This window comes from Danio aesculapii, chromosome 22 (genome assembly GCF_903798145.1).
Source record: "Danio aesculapii chromosome 22, fDanAes4.1, whole genome shotgun sequence".
NCBI classification, from domain to species: domain Eukaryota; kingdom Metazoa; phylum Chordata; class Actinopteri; order Cypriniformes; family Danionidae; genus Danio; species Danio aesculapii.
This window is the reverse complement of record NC_079456.1, coordinates 37,046,866-37,065,217: the sequence shown is the minus strand read 5'-3', so window position 1 is coordinate 37,065,217 and position 18,352 is coordinate 37,046,866. Positions and strand designations below refer to the sequence as shown.

Here is an 18,352-nt window from a genome sequence, read left to right as displayed (position 1 = left end):
AAACACAACATAAGGTTTTAAATAATTGCGACAGTTGTGAGTTAGTTATTATAAATGACAAGTTAGCAACAATTACAAACTTGCCAGGCCACCCATACCATAATAACCATAATAGGTGGTCATATTAGCCAAATTTTTGCGGGCAAAATGTTGTGAAGCTTACCAAGAAGCTTTCTTTTGGTTAAAATCCAGATCTTTCTAGGTCTCTCCTCAAATTTATAACCTGCTCCTTGACCCATACAAGTCTCAAGACAGTTTCCTCAGGAGTTTCTCTGATCTGGATGCAGTTTGTGGATAAACTGGAATGTTAAGATGGCGGCACAGCTGTTGATTAAAGGTTATGGAGAATTGAGACAATTTTGAGAATCATAAATGACAACTTAGCAACAATTACAAACTTGCAAGATCATCTTTGCCATAATAACAACTCTGTAGCCTAAAGGTGTAGTCATATTAGCCAAATTTACACAGGCAAAAATGTTGTGAAGCTCAAACAGGCGTCAATTTCAAAACAAGCAGCTTTCTTTTGGTTAAAATTCACATTAGCATCTTGAATCTGTGACTAAATCTAAGGTATATGTATATAACACATCCCCTTACTGGATTTGGAAGTAAATTTGATGGATAATAACTTGTAATAATAGTCTAAACATAAGAAATTGGTGTTAACCACAGTGTTATTTGTCAAGAAATGCAATAAGCATAATATTTAAGATATTAGGTTAAGGTCACCTCAGCTATAACATTAATACAAAATGGTATTATGTTTACTTATATAATTATTTTCCTTGAGCATGCATATAACAGCAGAAGTGTGTGATATGTGTTTCATCAAGGCTCATATGATCATTCAACACAATGAAAGACTACTAATTTAGAGAAAAATACTTTATTTTATATATATGTACTGTAACAAAGTCCTTATTCTCATGTCAACGTTACGACACCGTATCAAAATGAAAATACCAAAAGTGTGATAATGAACTTTGATGATGATGATGATTATTGTAGATCAATCTAGCCGAGTCGCTGGTTCCACAAAACAAATCTCATTTTACATCAGTCGTAAGGAAGGATTTCCTCCTGGTCACTTCCTCCTCTCCGAATTTTGACTGCAGCTGCTCGAGCTCGTATGGATCAGCCACTAAGAGGGTCTCGTCATCCAGACGGGTCCACAGAGGCCCGTGCGTCTCATGGTCGTACCCATTTACCAGATATACCCGAGCTCTTTTAAAATCTCCACTTGCTTTCAGCAGCGCCTTGGTCACCTCAACCAGATCTTTCTTGGTCTCCCTCATCAAATTTATTACCTGCTCCTTGACCTCCAACAAGTCTCTAGACAGAGTTTCCTCAGGAGTTGCTCTAATCTGGCTGCAGTTTATGGATGAATTTAAAGATGGCTGCACAACTGTTGAACTGGGCCCTGGACGCTCTTCCTCGGACATTGGGGAGTCCGGTTGAGTCTCTTCATGACTTTCAGCTTGGCCTTCTGGCTCTTTAGCCAATGTTGCAGGTGTTGCTGAACTTTCTTGTGCGTCTGAAGGCTCAGCAATCGGTACTTCGCATGGATTTTCACATTCTTCACTTTCGTCCATCTGTAGAGATACACAATGAGATCAATGAACTACATCTTGGGCTCCATTTGCAACTGGTTTTAAAGGAATAGCTCAACTAAAATGGAAAGTTCTGTCATTATTTATGCTCTCTTCACTTGTTTGTAAAGCAGTTTGAGTTTCTTTCTCCTTTGAACACAAAAGACATCCCATTAGCCGCATTTCCACTATCGGGCCAGTGCGAGCCAGGGCTTTAATCGGGCCAGGCCGGGCCAATAGCCCGGGAGGTTGAGAAATGAGGCCGAAATCATGTCGCGTTTCCACTGTCGGGCTAGTTGCTCGCAGCGCGTCACGCAAACACCGCCCCCAGAACGTCCCCCGAATCAAACGTCACACAACCCGTCACACAACCCGCCCACTTCAGCGGGAACAAAAAACTCAAATTATAACCACAAACACAACCTGGCATCACTACGAGAGCTGGAAGATGGAGAACACCGAAGCGATTGCTTTTTTACTGTTTGTGGTCTGTTGGTGTAAGGCCAGACAGCGATCCCTGGATAAGGACATTCGAGTTCGGCGGCATTTACTTCGAACACAGATTTTGGCTGCAAGGCGCAAAAGAGCAGCCGAGCGACGAGAACGACGATAGCAAAACAAATGTAAGGGAAGAAAGCATCTTGTCTCCTCTTTACCTGACAGGAAAACTCCGCCTTTGTACGTAACCCCGCCCCGAAGCCCCAGTTGGCCCTCCATGGCCCAAGGTATTCGGCGGGCCGAAAAAGGCCGGACGCTGGCCCCAAGGAAGCCCCGCTGATAGTAGATAGTGATAGTGGAAACGCGACTGGCCTTGGCTCGCCCTGGCTCGCTCGCTTTAGGCGCGATAGTGGAAACGTGGCTATTGACTTCCGTAGTATTTGTTTTTCCTATTATAGAAGTCAATGGTTACAGCTTTCTTCAACATATCTTCTTTTGTGTTCAACAGGCACTCACAAAGGTTTGGAAAAACTTGAGGGTGTGTAAATAGTGAGTACATTTTTGGTTAAACTATCGCTTTGTTTAAAATTTGTCTAAATATGAAGACATAAAAGAGCATGTGTAAGGCTGAGGAAGGCTTAGCCTCCCACTGGCCAAAGACCAAGGAGATATCAGCAAAGAAAAAAATGCATTGAAAACATGTAACAGGTCTAAGGCGTAATATGAATGTAATTTAATGTTGATGGGTTAACACAACACTTTAGCAATTGTAAGTTTGTCAATCAACTGATTTGTGGACTTTAATCCCCCTCCGCACAAAAATGGAACAGTCCAACCCCGCATGTTGTACTGATGGGCACTGTTTATTACTGGAGTTAGCAGCTGCTCTGACAACCAAACCAAAAGTGCTGGCCAGCGGACTATTCTGATTTGCTGGTCAACTTTGATGAAAGGTAAGGTAATGATCTACATCAAATGTTAACCACTGTATAAAATGGATTAAAAAAAAGTTTTAAAATTGGATCGATATGTTTTTGGTAAATTTGAAAATAGTTTTAAAGAAAAGCTTCGATTACAGATAATAAAAATGCATCTTGGTGTAACAGTGAAGCAAAAATTAACCACATTTTCCTTCCTCCATCTTGTTCATTTAATCTCGGACAGGTTGTTTTCTAGTAAATCAGACTATGATTTCTGCGTTCAAATATGCCTAAACAAACCAAAGTAAACAAGAAAACATGCCAGGATCGGAAACAAATTTTCCAAATGCATCATGCATAAAACAGACAGAAACCCAACAGCTCTATCTTATTCCAGTTTTGTTGAATCTCACCACATCTGAATCCTCAAACTCTTTCGCAGCTTTTGCCAGAATCCCAAGCTTCTTCGAATCAGGAGTGGAGGCTTTGGAGTTCGTTGGTCTCGTTTTGCTTGGAGATGAAATTGCATTGGATCCTGAATTGAAAATAAATAAAAATAGTTGAGGGTTTCTGTACAAAGCTTTTTGATGAGCAGCATGAAATAAAACCATAAATAACAACACGATCAGGACTGTCACAACCTTGATCTCCTCTGGGGTTTCTTGAATCACTTGTGGAGCTTTTGGAAGTGATTTGTCTTGTCTTGTTTGGAGATGATTGCTCATTTGACTCTAAATAAAACAATTAAAATATTAAAGTGAAGAACGTTCTGAGGAACAACACAGTGAATAATTAAAATGAATAACCTCACCATCGGGAATGTGTTGTTCATCAGGATCTTCCTCTAATCTGGAGCTCCTGGAATCAGTCGTGGAGTTTTTGCAGGCTTTCTGTTTCTTTTTCTTCGGAGACGAATGTTCATTTGCTTCTAAATAAAACAGTAAAGGATTACCAAACGAGCTTCTTAAAGAGTTCGTTCACGCAAAAATGAAAATTAGCCCATGATTTATTCACCGTCAATGCTTGGTTTATGTGAATTTCCAGTCGATGTTATTTAAAATATAGCCAATAATGTCTAAAAATAATGGCAACGGGCAGATTTCAAAGTTTTAAATGTAGATATGTTTCTTAAAGCAGATGGAGCCGTGTGACGGACGCACTTTATTTTGATGGTTCGTTTGTTGAATTGAAGTTACATTGCATCTACATGCCAACTGATTCTCATTAGATTTTGAGTTTGGAAAACTAGCCAAAAGCTTCATGTGACTTCAGTGGTTCGACTGTAATCATACGAAGCTCCAAGAACACTTAAGTGTGCACATAAAAAACTGGAAACGTGACTTTGTTCACCTAAGTTTTCTCTCCCATGTCAGGGTGTGCATTTACAATGGGCTAGGGTTGTCATACTGAAATTCGATACCAATCGGTACTGAGATTTTAAAAATGTCCATTTCCGGCTAACATTTGAGCGCTATTGTGTTCGCCTGCTCAACAGAAATGACTGTGATTGGCCGTTAAGGTCATCAGTTCACCCAACTCACCACTGTTTACCGAGTGTAAACACAGATAAAGGGACACTGGAGCGTTTTAAAGCAGTGAAGATCAGTCGATTCATCAGCAGATCGCTCGTATGTCAGCTTATAAACAGACCAGCTGATCATCGCTGCTTTAAAATGCTCCAGTGTCCCTGTATCTGTGGTTATACTCAGTAAACAGAGGGGAGTACTTAATTAGTTTTAATTAGCTCATTTAATTCAAAACTCTAGCTAGGGTATGTCAAACATTAAAAACTTCTTGGTTCCTGAACAATGGCTGTGCCAAAGTGATGCAAATGCTAAAGGAATGGTCTCAACAACTCTGTCTTTGGGTGATGCTTTCAGGCCAAAGAATCCCCTTTGTTGATAAACTTGTGTGGTCAGTGGCTTGACAAGTTTTTTCACCTACCTACCTACTTTATATGCTTTGTTTAGCCAACTCCACCTAGCCACTCCCCTCCTCCTAAAAACATGTTATAGACTCATCTAAGACTAGCTTACAGAGTTTCCAGTAGGCTCTTGCAGACTCGTGGACTTCTTGAAGACTCTGTATGACTGCAGACTAACCAACACGTCTCAATAAAGACGTTTCAGCTTGTTTGAGTCTCCTGGACTGGGTTCTCTCTTCATTCCTTTTATTTTTTTTTCCCCAACACATGCACAAATCATGTTGCACTTTAGTAAATGCGCAAACCTTTATGTGATGCGGAAAACATTGTAAAGACAACTTTATCCAACCTTAGAGAATATTCTTGGAGCTTCCCATGATTACAGTTGAACGGCTGAAGTCACATGAAATATTTTGACAATGCTTTTGGGGCATTTTCTGGTGTCGGGACCACTGCGGTCTATGGAGGATGAGGGAGCTCTCTGACTTCATCTAAAATATCTTCATCTGTGTTCAGAAGGTGAACGAAGGTCTTATGGGATTGAAACGACATGAAGGTGAGAAAATAATAACAGAATTTTCATTTTTGGGTGAACTAAGCATTTTAAAATGTATTATCACAAAACTAACCATGAATAACTTATAACTTACCATCGGGAATGTGTTGTCCATCAGGATCTTCCTCTAATCTGGAGCTCCTGGAATCAGTTGTGGAGGTTTTGGAGGCTTTATGTCTCTTTTTCTTCAGAGATGAATGTTTATTTGGTTCTAAATAAAAAAGAAAGAGCTTGTAAAAGGGTTAGTTCATCCAAAAATGAGAATTTTACAATTTGAGTGATTTACTCATTCTCAAATGATCCTAGATGTATTTGACTTTCTATTTTCAGTCAAACCGAAGTTATTTTGAAAGATATCCTGGCTCTTTCCAGCTCTACAATGTCATTGGGTAGGTATATTCCTATCTAAATTGATATTCATGTCCTCATTTTGTACTTTTCTACTTGTAATTTGTGACATTTCACATTCATTTCCAGCTGATGGCGCTAATGCACCAAAGATGCACCTCAAGAGAAGAAGAACAGGGCAGTCTCTCATGGAAGTTACACAAAACTGTTTGTAAATGTGGATATTTTTACTACAAAAACACATCGATTTGCTACAGAAGAGAACCCTATGAAGCCATGTGAGCTACCTTTTATTATGGATAGATAGATTTACTAAACAAGAACTGGCAAACAAAGTTATTTTAACAAAGATCTCAGGGGATTGGAATGACATGAGGGCAGGGTGCAAACTACGGGGGAGCTAGGGATCATGGGGGGGAAGCTACTTAAGTCTCAAAAAATATTGACTGTGTTATTTTGAAGTGCAGGTTCAGTGTCGTGTAATGTGATCATGGATTATTATGTGTAAAAGTGCAAAAATATCATTCATTCATGCATGACGGCGATTTACACCTCACTTAAAAAAAGATAACTACACATGCTATGCTTGTCATGAGCATCAAGGTGTGGGGACGCTGAGGAACAAAGTCCAGTCATGCGAAAGACTGAGAGTCAGATGCTTTCATATGGACGTTGAAACGCTGCTTATTCATTTTCCGAAACAAATGATGTAACGTTGCACTTCGTTTTATTTCCTTCATACAGTAGGCCAATAATGGAACTCCTTTCAATGGTGCTTCTTTAATTTTGGAATTTGTGATTAGGTTTTACCAGAGTGACAAGTGAGAACCCATGTGGCAAGGGACTACATGATTGTGGCAAGGGTCTCTCAAGATCAAATCGACAACTAATCCCACCCCATTAGAAGCCCTATCCCCAATATCATTCCCTCATACCCAGAGCCATAAAGAGAGAGATTTGCGAAAACACCATGGCACCAGTCTTTGAAGAGGGAAATGATGGCACATCTCTGAAATTGTATATCAAATTGCTTGGGGTTTCATTATCTGTCTTTTAATCCTTATTACTCATCTTTATTTCGCATTATAAGCCTTTTATGCAATTGTGTTGTATTTCGATTAATGATGTTCATGAGCATGATTCATGATTATTGAATATTATTATGATATTTGATATCAGCTGTGTGTACCTGCAATAGACTGTTGTATTGCTTGATTATGATGTACACTCTCAGAAATAAAGGTACAGGAGCTGTCTCTGGGGCAGTACCTTTTCAAAAAGTACATTTGTACCTGAAGGGTCCATAATGGTACCTCAAAGGTACTTTTTGGGTACATTTGGGCACTAACATGCACCTTTGAGGTACCACTGTGGACTCTTTGGGTACAAATATGTACTTTTTGAAAAGGGACTGCCCCAGAGACAGCTCCTGTACCTTTATTTCTGAAAGTGTATGGACCGTTATTGGTGCCTCCTCTTGTCTGTTAGCACCACACTTGTCTCACTTACATAAACACAAACCATACTAAAACCTTTTTGGTATGCTGAAACATTTTACATACTAACATTTTTGGCATACTAAAACAATTAGGGAGTACCCTTGGCAGCTATATTTACCTTCGGCCCACTAGCCTTATTCTAGTTTGGGTTGTGGCCCCTTATAAGAACAAGTTTGGGCACCCCTGGCCTACATGAATCACATGACGATCGAACATTTTGGACTTCCGTTGTCGCAACTCTCTCTTTCGATGGCTCTGCTCGGAGTAAACTAACGGTATTAAGATACAGTAGCTATGGAGGCCCTCAGGTTGGCGCCAACAGAAGGACCATCACTCCAAACACAGAAGCAAATGCTCAGCCTTTGATTGAAGATTACCAAAGCAAACATATATTTCAGTGGATTAACTTGCATGGATTACTCATTCACTCTGAACACTGCACATTTTGATTTCACATGGACTTTAAAAATCACCACCTCACCATTTGGAGCGTCTTCCTCTAATCTGGGGTTTTCGGTCTCTGGAGTTTCTAGCACCAAGACACAGGTTTCATCCTGACTGTCGTTGCTGGAGGTCTGCGAGGGCTCCCCGGCGGCCTGCGGCTCCTCAGGAGGAGAACTGGCTCTCTCAGGGGAAGCTGGAGGATGTATGCTGACCGTCTCTGTGGCCATCGTAGCTTCAGGACAATCTGCCTCCTGTACGCTTTCATCTTCTGAGATCTCCACCACTTTCTTCTTCCTCAGCGGGCTTTGCACAAAGGAAAGCGGTTTTCTTTTTAACGGACTCTTCTTGGTGGTTTTGTCTGCAAGCTTCTGCTGAAGGTGCTTTAAGAACCGATCTTTCATCGACTGCCAGCTATGCTCAGTCACACGTCGTTTCTCCATTTCTTTCCAAACTAAGTTTCCTTTGGCATCTTGTTGCCGCTTTTCGATGAACTTCAAAATGGCTGCGTCGTCTTCCAATGAGTAACCCAAACGCCCGCTGCCTTGATTGCGCAAGGCCATCCGTGTCTGCACTGATGGACCAATGGTTATCGCATAATCCTTGGGATCCAGCTGCTGGTTCTGCTCCACACAGTCTCGGATGTACTTTGTGGAGATGTATTTTTGTCCTGTGTTCGGTGTCGCGTTAGTGGCATCTGTGGGATCGATCAGCAAGATGGCACCGGGCTCCTGATTGCGACACAGATTTCCTCCTCCGCTAGTTATCAGAGGGTGAAGCTGCATTTTAGTTGGGCCGGGTCTCACGAAGAAGCGCATCGACTGTCCGCCGGGGTCCAGGAAAAGGACAGGAGAAATCTTGGAGACCTCCTCCTTTTTTGGCATGGTGATGGTTATCTGAGGGTTAGATTACAATGGTGATTAATGTTAAATGATACAATAATATATTTCGCATACACAGTTGAAGTCTTATATACAGTAAATTTGTTTTTCAACTATTTCCCAAATGATGTTGAACAGATTCAGGAATTTTTCACAGTATTTCCTATAATATTTTTTCTTCTGGAGAAAGTCTTATTAGTTTTATTTCGGCTAGAATAAAAGCAGTTTTTAATTGTTTTGTAAACGATTTTAAGGTCAAGCCGGCTTAAGCAATATTAGTTTTAGATTGTCTGCAGAACAAACCACTGTTATACAATGACTCGCCTAATTAACCTAATTAACCTTGTTAAGCCTTTACCAGTTAAACTCTACATCATTAAAAGGTCAGTTAAAAGTGACGCCATCGACTTTCACTTTGAGATTTAAAGGGCGAGCATTGCACCAGACCCCCTTAAGTGGTTTAGTTTGAAAGTGTAGAATCTATATTTTATGCACATATGCATCACTTTGGTTTTTACTCTACTGTAATAAAGTTATTTACACTTAAATACACAGTATTTTGGATACCTGAGCTGGGAAATTAAACATTGGTTCATTTTCATATTTTTCATATGGTTCATATATGACACATGTACAAGTTATAGCTCAAATGAAAGCTCTTGCCGGTGCTCATACGGTTCTAGCATTCCCTTTACTGAATTATATTCTCATATTAAACAGTTGTCGAATTAATCTCTGTGTTTCCATGGCGTAGAAGTGAAAACAATACATTTATGATCAATAAGCAGCCCCAGATAGCACAGACAGCTGTCATCTCTTGCCTTATGCTGTGCGCTTCAGGGCCATTTCTCCTCTGTTTTTGAGGTGATGTGCATAAGTAATCCTTTTATATGTCTGACGTGGTCCAAAAACAGTGAATTAGGTTTGATTAAACAAAAGAATAGTGAAATATGAAAACAATGATCAGTCCCTGACCTCTCATCAGTTGGAATGCAATAACTTTTGCATTGATTATGGTGGAGACATTTGTCTTTTTTCCTATGATAACAGACATATGCAGCTAAATTAATTACAGCAAGCTAGAGCACACAGAACCTGAAAGGTACACTTTTAAATTAGAGTTTATAAATAAAAATACAAAATGTGCCTCTTTTTTTAGGTGTTTATTATAACACAGACAACATATACAGGTATTTTAAACACTTTCAATAGTGTTTTGTGAAAATTAAAGGGTTTTTTTGAGGGTTTTATGAAAATTTTCTTTAAAATGATACCAAATTTTTGCATTTACACCTCTGCATGTGGATTTGGGAAGCTTTTAAATTTGGGTAGGCAAAATCCAGGCGGAAATCCCAAAATAGCACTGGGGTTTAAGAGGTTAAATGTCACTTTAAGCTGAATACTATTACCTTGAAGAATATCTAGTCTAATATTATTTACTGTCATCATGACAAAGAGAAAAGAAATCAGTTATTAGAAAGATGTTATTAAAACTATTATATCTAGAAATGTGGTGAAGAAAAAACAGAAATCGGGGGAAAATTATTCAGGAGGGCTAATAATTCAGGAGGACTAATCATTTAGAGAGTAGAGACTTTTCTGAAATGATATTATTATGGAGAATGTCTGAATACACAACCAACTTTACCTAAATCGTCTTGAGTCTGTAGATTTAAAAGCACATCTATTTAAAACACAGCAAACACTAATAATTACTCCCATATTTATAAAACGCAGTGATTTTTACTAATTGAGGTAAAGTTGGTTTTATATTCGGACATTCAGACATTCTCCTTAATAATATCATTTCAGTAAAGTATTCTTTGCAAGTTTTAAATAGGGAAATCATATAAGCAGCAAATGACTATCAAAGTACAGCATTGTTTACAGTGAATTAGACAGTGTTGATGTTGTTTAGAAGTCATACTTGCATGCTAATTCCGATCGAATATTTAAAGTAACATGGTAAACAATATAGAGACTATTTATTACTACAAATAACATGTAAACACGTGTTTTTGTAACCAGCGAGTAAGCCCTTGCCATAGTTTCACCATGGTATTTGTAGTAAAGATGTGGGTTACATAAATAGTAATAATAAACAATATGCAAAAAACAAAGTCACTACACTTTTAATGTAGCGTTAATAAAGCATGGCTACATTTCGATAACTTAACAGAGAGCATAGTTTCATTTACTGTCCAAACGATTCAATACACTTTCAATTCCGCAGATTTCCCTCACAAGGACCTCTGCTTTGCATATTTACAACTAGAATAAAGAGGCTAATCAAAATATTGACGAAGGAAAACATAAACTACCTGAGTCTAGCAGCGAGTCCAAAAGATCCCCCTTGTGCTATGTGAAAACAATGTTTCAAAATAAGAGTCACGGCTTTATATCCTATGAGAGGAGAAGGCGAATGGAAGCGCGCGTAGAGACTTTAATTTTGAAATAAAAGACGGTTCAGTGGTTGCAAGGCGGGAAAATAATATAAAAGTGAAAGTAATTTATTACTCATTATTTTATTAATCATAACCATATTTCTTGCGTCAGTTATGGTACTAGCGCAAATATTTCGCTTCTATTAAAACTATTATTTAAAATTAGACAATTTATTGATTTGTTTTATTAATCAGTTCATTTGAAACATAATAAAAGTTTGTTATTTAGGGAGCTGGGGTGATAAACAAACTGAAAACTGACATTTCCTCTTGATTTAATGGAAATTAATTAGTTTTTAAGTTATAAACGATTACTACAATCTCTATTGCTGAAGAAACTTTCCATAAAACACTGCTATGATATACTTTTTTGATGAAATTGCATTAATGATTATAGGTTTTACACATCAACAAACCTTCACTTTCCTATTGTGTTTTGTTTATCAGTATCCCTGAATCAGCAAATGTTTTTCAGCCACCGCTACAGCTTCCCAGGTAGCAAAGAATTCTGGCCCAGATTTGGCATGAAGCTGGTGTTTATTCAGTACTGGCATACAGCATGTGGGCCAAACATGGCCCTGGTTTGGCAGAGGTGGCACTGTTTTTAAGGTGGCACACAAGACTTGCACCAGATGCCAAATGTTGTATTTGGCCCAGATGTTAAAAATGTATATGTGGGCCACGTACGTTTGGCCTATCTTGACCCACATTTAAATTATTTTTGAGTAAAGAAAAGATTCAACCAATCAGGTCAGTTTAATTGCAGTCGTGACACCAACATTTCTGGCCCAGTTTGGGGTTATTAACTTGCCTGAGACTTGGCCCAGATATGGTCCATGTTTGGCCCTTGTCTGAAAGCCAGACTTGATCCAGTCATGTACCGTAATTCACTACGGCATGTGGGCCAAGCAAAAGCTGATTGTGTGTGCCAGAGCTGGGCCAGAAAACTTTAGCAAAATTTTACATGCCTCTCTCCTTCCCTTAAAATGTGCTCTTTTGTTTGTCAGCCATTTTGGATGGAGTGCAAGAAGTGATTCCTAGCATGCCAGCCAATCGAATGACATATCACTAGAAAACCCAGGATGTCTTCTGAACAGAACAACAGGACCTGACAGAGTAGCTCAAAGAATTCACAGAAAATTCATGAAAATGCAATGTCCACCACAGGGTCTCAGGAGGATGAGAGGTTTCGTGGAGCTGGCTCCTTTATGACCCAAAGAACAAACATTAGAGAGTTGTAAGACATCAGTTGGGTTAAGTACAGTAACAAGAGAAACATGGACATGGTAAATATTGGATTGTAGATGTTCATTGCATTCCCAGCACAATCAAGACGTTATTTGTGCCATCGGAAAGTCTGACGTGACTGTGGTTTGTGGGTGGACTCTGCTGCTGGTGTGAAGTTTGGTGTGAGGTTTCACTTTCAACCTGGACTGACGATGAGCGTTTAAAGCACAACATGCTTATCAGAGTATGGTTCACATCGGTTCTGCTCATGTTCAGTGGTTAGTGTGTTTTATTCAGTTCGACTTGTCTTCTCAATATAGCAACCTTAACGTCTGTTGTTTTCTCAGGTGTGTTTGGTGGAGGGATGGATGAAACTGAAACGATATTAGTGATGAAGGGAGACTCGGTATCTTTACATACTGGACTTAGTGAAGTGAACAGAGAGATGCAGATAATGTGGATGTTTGGACCTGAGAAAGCCAACACTCTCATTGCTGAAATCCACAGCATGATCGTCTCTATATATGACAGTTATGAAGAACTGAAAGACCGAGTGCAGATGAGCCAGACGACTGGATCTCTCACTATCAGAAACACCTCAAACAGTCACTCAGGACTCTACGAGGCGCAGATCATGACCACGGCGACTGCATTTAAAAGATTTCATGTCATCGTTCACGGTGAGTTATGATAAATGCTTTCTCTTACATGATACAATTGTTATTTATGTATATACGTTTAGTATGTTGAGACACATTTTTGTTATTTTGAAGCACCGGTCTCATTTCCTGTTATTGAGAACGGCTCACTTGTCAGTGAATGTCAGATGAATGGTGAGTAGTGCAATACAATAGTCCATATGTGCAATGATTTACTATCAGACTATTTCTGCAGTATGTTCTGGACAGATTATGTACAAATTATGTTGTGCACTTGTTCTTCAGTGACAAATAATGATATTTACAGTATACACTCACCGGCCACTTTATTAGGTACACCTTACTAATACCGGGTTGAAACCCCCTTTTGCCTTCAGAACTGCCTTAATCCTTCTTGGCATAGAATCAACAAGGTACCTGAAATATTCCTCAGAGATTTTGCTTCATATTGACATGATTGTGCTCTATTGGATTGAGCTCTGGTGACTGTGGAGGCCATTTAAGTACAGTGAACTCATTGTCATGTTCAAGAAACCAGTCTGAGATGATTCAGGCCTTATGACATGGTGCGTTATCCTGCCGGAAGTAGCCATCAGAAGATGGAGACACTGTGCTTATAAAGGGATGGACATGGTCAGCAACAGTACGTCAATTGGTACTAATGGACCCAAAGTGTGCCAAGAGAATCTCCCCCACACCATTACACCACCACCACCAGCCTGAACTGTTGATACAAGGCAGGATGGATCCATGCTTTCATGTTGTTGAGGCCAAATTCTGAGCCGACCGTCCGAATGTGGCAGCAGAAATGGAGACTCATCAGACCAGGCAACGTTTCTCCAATCTTCTATTGTCCAGTTTTGGTGAGCCTGTGTGAATTGTAGCCTCAGTTTCCTGTTCTTAGCTGGCAGGAGCGGCACCCGGTGTGGTCTTCTGCTGCTGTAGCCCATCCGCCTCAAGGTTGGACGTGTTGTGTGTTCAGAGATGCTCTTCTGCAGACCTCGGTTGTAACGAGTGCTTATTTGAGTTACTGTTGCCTTTCTATCAGCTGGAACCAGTCTGGCCATTCTCCTCTGACCTCTGGCATCAACAAGGCATTTGCGCCCACAGAACTGCCGCTCACTGGAGATTTCCTCTTTGTCAGACCATTCTCTGTAAACCCTAGAGATGATTGTGCGTGAAAATCCCAGTAGATCAGCAGTTTCTGAAATACTCAGAGCAGACCGTCTAGCACCAACAACCATGCCACGTTCACGCCACAACCAACTCACTTAAATCCCCTTTCTTCCCCATTCTGATGCTCGCTTTGAACTGCAGCAGATCGTCTTGACCATGGTTAAAGCTACGGTCACACTGGGCTTTGTGTGTGCGAAATTCTGTCGTGCGGCGCTGCGAAAAGGGGCGGGATTAAACAAGATAATTAGACATTAATAAAGTGAGCGATTGCTCCATGTTTTTAATTTCTGTCCAGAGAGGTCCTGTTTTGATGCTCGATTCATCTCACGCAGTCAAGTGATGCGATTTCGCAGGTTAGAGTTCACCAAGCTTGAACTTTGCACCGCAGCAACCTGCGAAACTCGACGCATGACCCCGCGTTTCCGGTCTGACGCATTCGCGTGCGTATGAATGGAAGTCTATGGAAGGAAAAGTCAAGTGTGACCGCACCTTAAATGCATTGAGTTGCTGTTATGTGATTGGCTGATTAGAAATATGCGTTAACGAGCAGTTGGACAGGTGTACATAATAAAGTGGTCAGTGTGTGTGTGTGTGTGTGTGTGTGTGTGTGTGTGTGTAAAAATGTGTTTTACAGTAGTAGGGTCTAACCTCGATTTCATTTGACAGTAAAATAGCCTTACCGCCGCAACTTTTTTATGGTAAAATGCCCTTTATGTGTTTTACGCAGTGGATACCTTTCCAGCTGCAACCCAGTAGGCTACTGGGAAACACACAAACATTCTCGCATTCACACAAGCATTTATACAGTACAGCCAATTTAGCTTAATCAGTACACTTATACCACATACGTTTGGACTGTGGGGGAAACCGGAGCACCTGGAGGAAACCCACTCCAACACGGGGAGAACATGCAAACTTCACACAGAAACACCAACTGACCCAGCCAGGGCTCAAACCAGTGACCTTCTAGCTGTGAGGCGACAGTGCTACTACTGTGCCACCGTGCCGCCCAAAATTAGATTAATATCCAATTTAATTTTAATTTCTTTAAATCTAAATTAACCTAGTTACTATCACTGTCATAATAACAGTCACAGAACCACAACAGTATGTTCTACTTTCGAAATGGGGTATAACTTCGTCCTATTTGCCGTTTTAAAATCTTTTGAACATAATTAGGTGCTGCTTGTCAATCAGACAACGCTTATCTAAGATAGATAAAAGTGTCATGACAAACCGCTGTGATGCGTGAAACCGCCCAATCTGACAACACTGACCTTGCATCACAGGAAGTGTTAGCGAGTGCACAGTTGTCTTATAATGTTTTGGTCGCTTTTATTATCTTTACATTCATACAGCTTCAACAGATAAACTGTTTAATGTTTTATTTCACCGTCAGTTTCCATAAGCTGCTTAATGATTTCTATAAAAAGCTAGATTTACACACTGTATTTTCATTGGCTGATTGGCGGTCCCGTTGCATGATGGGAAATGGCTCGCTGTAAAATTTTCTTATTTTATTTATTAAACACAGATGCATTTAGGGGTAACTTTTGCTAGTACACACAGCAATATTCTGCGTTTTGATTGGGTTGGTTTATGTGTAGTGTAGTGATGCATCACCGTCATTAAGAACAAAGTTCCCGACATTGCGACCCCTGTCAGCGCTCATTTTTAATCATACTTACCTGGCAGGGGCGACACCATGATCACGAAGGTGGTTCACCTATGGCGAGGACTAGCCATTGCACTAAGGCTAGTTTGACCTATACGAATTCCTCAAATGTGGGAATCTCGACTGCATTATTTGTGATAGTGGGGGACTGCGTTCGCGCTCTCCCCTCAGTATCTGGTCAATGGAAGATACCATCTATATCAAGTGGGAAGTTACAAGATCCAATGATTCTGTATCTTCTTTGTATACTAGCTTCTAGTCTACCCTCAGTCGCTCTTCAGGCCCTTGATGTGTTTGTCTGAGCGAGTTACTTTAAACCATCCTCATTTGTTGTCTATTTATTCATTCCTGGTCAACGTCAGATGGAGGTTTTCCCTGTGCTGTGTTGTGCTCAGTTGAGAACGGACCCGGCGTCTCTCTATCGTGGTATAAAGATGGTAAAAGACTGAATCAGACCAGCAGTCCTGACCTCAACATCCCTCTGTCGGTCCTGCTGGAGATAAAAGAGAGAGGTGAAGATGTGTATCAGTGTGTGGCTGCTAACCCCATCAGCAACAAGACGACACCATTCAGCTTTCAGGAACACTGTCCACAACACACAGGTGCGTTCAGTAACAACAGGAACTTGAAGTCGCTTTCATAAAAGCCTAGTTGAACTAGGCTGTCTATTTATTCATAAGGATTTGTTCTTTTTAATTACACAATTTAGTCTAAATATGAATTATAAATCATTAAACAGAGCGCCTGAAACTATTAGCTGTTGTGTGATTCGTCCAAAAGCCTAAAATTAAGATGTCTATATTATTTATCTATGTGTATCAATGATATAATTTACATTTTATTGATGTTAATTCTCCTGAATTTGATGTTGTAAGGGTGCCCTCGTGTGGTTTACTTGGGAACTGCAGACATATGCATCCTATATGGCAGTGGTTACTAACAGGGGGGTCGCGGCCCACAAGAGGGCCTCAGCCAGCTTTGTGGGGGGTCGCGTCATATTTAAAAAAAAATCTTAGCAGTGGACAATTAGGTCCGTGAATCAAATGGTACCAAGAAATCATGAATTATTTCGGTTTTATTTATTATCTGAGTGTGAACGATCTTTTATTTTGAAAAGTCTTTTATTTTGAAAAACGAGCATATTCTCTCGCTTACATCTCGGTCACTTTAGCGGCCAAATTTAACCCAAAAGCTGCAAAATGAGTAAGAAACAGACGTCTTTGGAAAGTTTCTTTGTCAAGGGGAAAAGGCCAAGTGAAGTAACTGCCAAGGAATGTATACGCAACCCATTTGTCAACGAATCAGGTGAATCTAGCGTGTCTGTGCAAGAAGATCAACTAATGGAGATCGCAAATGACGGCGGCCATTTTGGGGCTGTTCGCATATCACGTATTTCTAGAGTCTGCACAAGTTTGTTGTTTCCAATGGAGGTGTGCTGCTTGCACCAATGAACCCCGGGCCGCGAGCGCTCCGCAAGTCACATAACAAGAACTGAAAATTTAAATTAAAATCACTTAAAATTAACATTTGCTGTTAATTCACTCACCCTTATGTCATCCGAGATGACTTTTTGTACCCAAAGTGTGGTCGTTGTTAATCGTAAAATGCAAATGAATGTCTATGCGCACTTTGCGAGTCAAATAAACACCTGCAGACAGCACCAGATGAACACCTGTGGCTCCTGATGATGCACTGAGCTCTGATGAAGTGAAATGTTTGTGTTTCGTTTCCACAGATTCCAGTCACTTTTGTGGTTCCACTGAAATCGTGATCCGATTGGTCGTCTCCGTGCTGATGGGTGTGGCTACTGTTGCTATGGTGATTTATGATGTCAGATCTGGAGGAGGAGTCAACGAGCTGTTCCAGTGCTAAAATAAATACCGTAGCTGACCAAATTAACGTGACTCACAGTAGCATATCTGTGTTTGTGGTTCACGTATGAATGAATGAAAGCTGTGCTAGTCAATCAAATGTTGTTTACAGTGCTCTAAACTAATACATCTGCTAAATGTTGAGAATGCTGACATGATTCATAACATGATTAAAGCAAATACTGATGTCTGAACTATTGTCTGATGGATATGTGTATGGTGGCTTGAGAAAGCCAGCATACTGTTATACTATATAAACATGTTATTCTTCCATCGTCTTCTTCTTAGACTATTTTAATGCATCTCCTCCTAGACCAATCATACTAATACCACCAAACTAACTCCAAACCCCCACACTATACTGAATTAAGTTGCTATATCATTTCCAACTGATCCGACTTTTCCTAAAACTGACCCGGAAAATTCAGAAAAGGCCCACCCATTGGCTTAACATTGGACCAAACTTTCTGACCTCATAACTTTGCGCCAGACTGTCATACAGACTTAAGTTGGGGCTAATTTAACTCAGACTACCAATATGCCAATTACTGATGACCTTTCAACTTACTAGCCACACCCTAACAACCCCTTATGACACCCTAGCAACTGTCCCATAGACTTCCACTATAAAAAAACTGCCATTTACTTTACATTGGACAAACAAACATACAAACATACTAGCAACATGCTAACTCATACTA

At 40.2% G+C, this 18,352-nt stretch overlaps 2 protein-coding genes and 1 non-coding gene across 6 annotated transcripts; 2 read left to right on the top strand and 1 right to left on the bottom strand.

Annotated features, from left to right (window-relative positions):
- Window positions 1–873: 873 nt before the first annotated feature.
- Window positions 874–10,970, bottom strand: terf2ip (telomeric repeat binding factor 2, interacting protein). Of its 3 annotated transcripts, none has more exons than XM_056448248.1 (7): window positions 10,921–10,970; window positions 7,759–8,614; window positions 5,525–5,641; window positions 3,762–3,878; window positions 3,592–3,681; window positions 3,364–3,485; window positions 874–1,595 (listed from the first exon to the last, which is right to left on the bottom strand). In XM_056448248.1, exons 2-7 carry the CDS (start codon window positions 8,600–8,602, stop codon window positions 1,050–1,052), a joined length of 1,836 nt encoding a protein of 611 aa, XP_056304223.1. In that variant the 5' UTR covers window positions 8,603–8,614; window positions 10,921–10,970; the 3' UTR covers window positions 874–1,049. The 3 variants fall into 3 exon arrangements, with proteins under 3 accessions (XP_056304223.1, XP_056304224.1, XP_056304225.1); XM_056448249.1 differs by having other exon boundaries at window positions 3,762–3,875; XM_056448250.1 differs by lacking the exon at window positions 3,762–3,878.
- Window positions 10,971–12,326: 1,356 nt separating this feature from the next.
- On the top strand, window positions 12,327–17,836 carry si:ch1073-214b20.2 (hepatocyte cell adhesion molecule-like). Of its 2 annotated transcripts, XM_056448132.1 has the most exons (5): window positions 12,327–12,548; window positions 12,618–12,950; window positions 13,044–13,103; window positions 16,143–16,382; window positions 17,516–17,836. In XM_056448132.1, exons 1-5 carry the CDS (start codon window positions 12,503–12,505, stop codon window positions 17,650–17,652), a joined length of 816 nt encoding a protein of 271 aa, XP_056304107.1. In that variant the 5' UTR covers window positions 12,327–12,502; the 3' UTR covers window positions 17,653–17,836. The 2 variants fall into 2 exon arrangements, with proteins under 2 accessions (XP_056304107.1, XP_056304108.1); XM_056448133.1 differs by lacking the exon at window positions 13,044–13,103.
- On the top strand, window positions 15,786–15,949 carry LOC130216728 (U1 spliceosomal RNA). The gene has a single exon (XR_008835822.1). It is a non-coding gene; the product is annotated as a U1 spliceosomal RNA (small nuclear RNA).
- Window positions 17,837–18,352: the final 516 nt, after the last annotated feature.

What these genes read in the sequence shown, in the direction of transcription:
- terf2ip (XM_056448248.1), bottom strand. Translation starts at nt 8,602, where the DNA reads ATGCCAAAAAAGGAGGAGGTCTCCAAGATTTCTCCTGTCCTTTTCCTG. An exon ending in TGGACAACACATTCCCGATG is followed by an intron (nt 3,879 to 5,524) that starts GTAAGTTATAAG and finishes TGTTTTATTTAG; the next exon opens with AAGCAAATGAACATTCGTCT. An exon ending in TGAACAACACATTCCCGATG is followed by an intron (nt 3,682 to 3,761) that starts GTGAGGTTATTC and finishes TGTTTTATTTAG; the next exon opens with AGTCAAATGAGCAATCATCT.
- si:ch1073-214b20.2 (XM_056448132.1), top strand. Translation starts at nt 12,503, where the DNA reads ATGCTTATCAGAGTATGGTTCACATCGGTTCTGCTCATGTTCAGTG. An exon ending in ATTTCATGTCATCGTTCACG is followed by an intron (nt 12,951 to 13,043) that starts GTGAGTTATGAT and finishes GTTATTTTGAAG; the next exon opens with CACCGGTCTCATTTCCTGTT. An exon ending in ACACTGTCCACAACACACAG is followed by an intron (nt 16,383 to 17,515) that starts GTGCGTTCAGTA and finishes TCGTTTCCACAG; the next exon opens with ATTCCAGTCACTTTTGTGGT.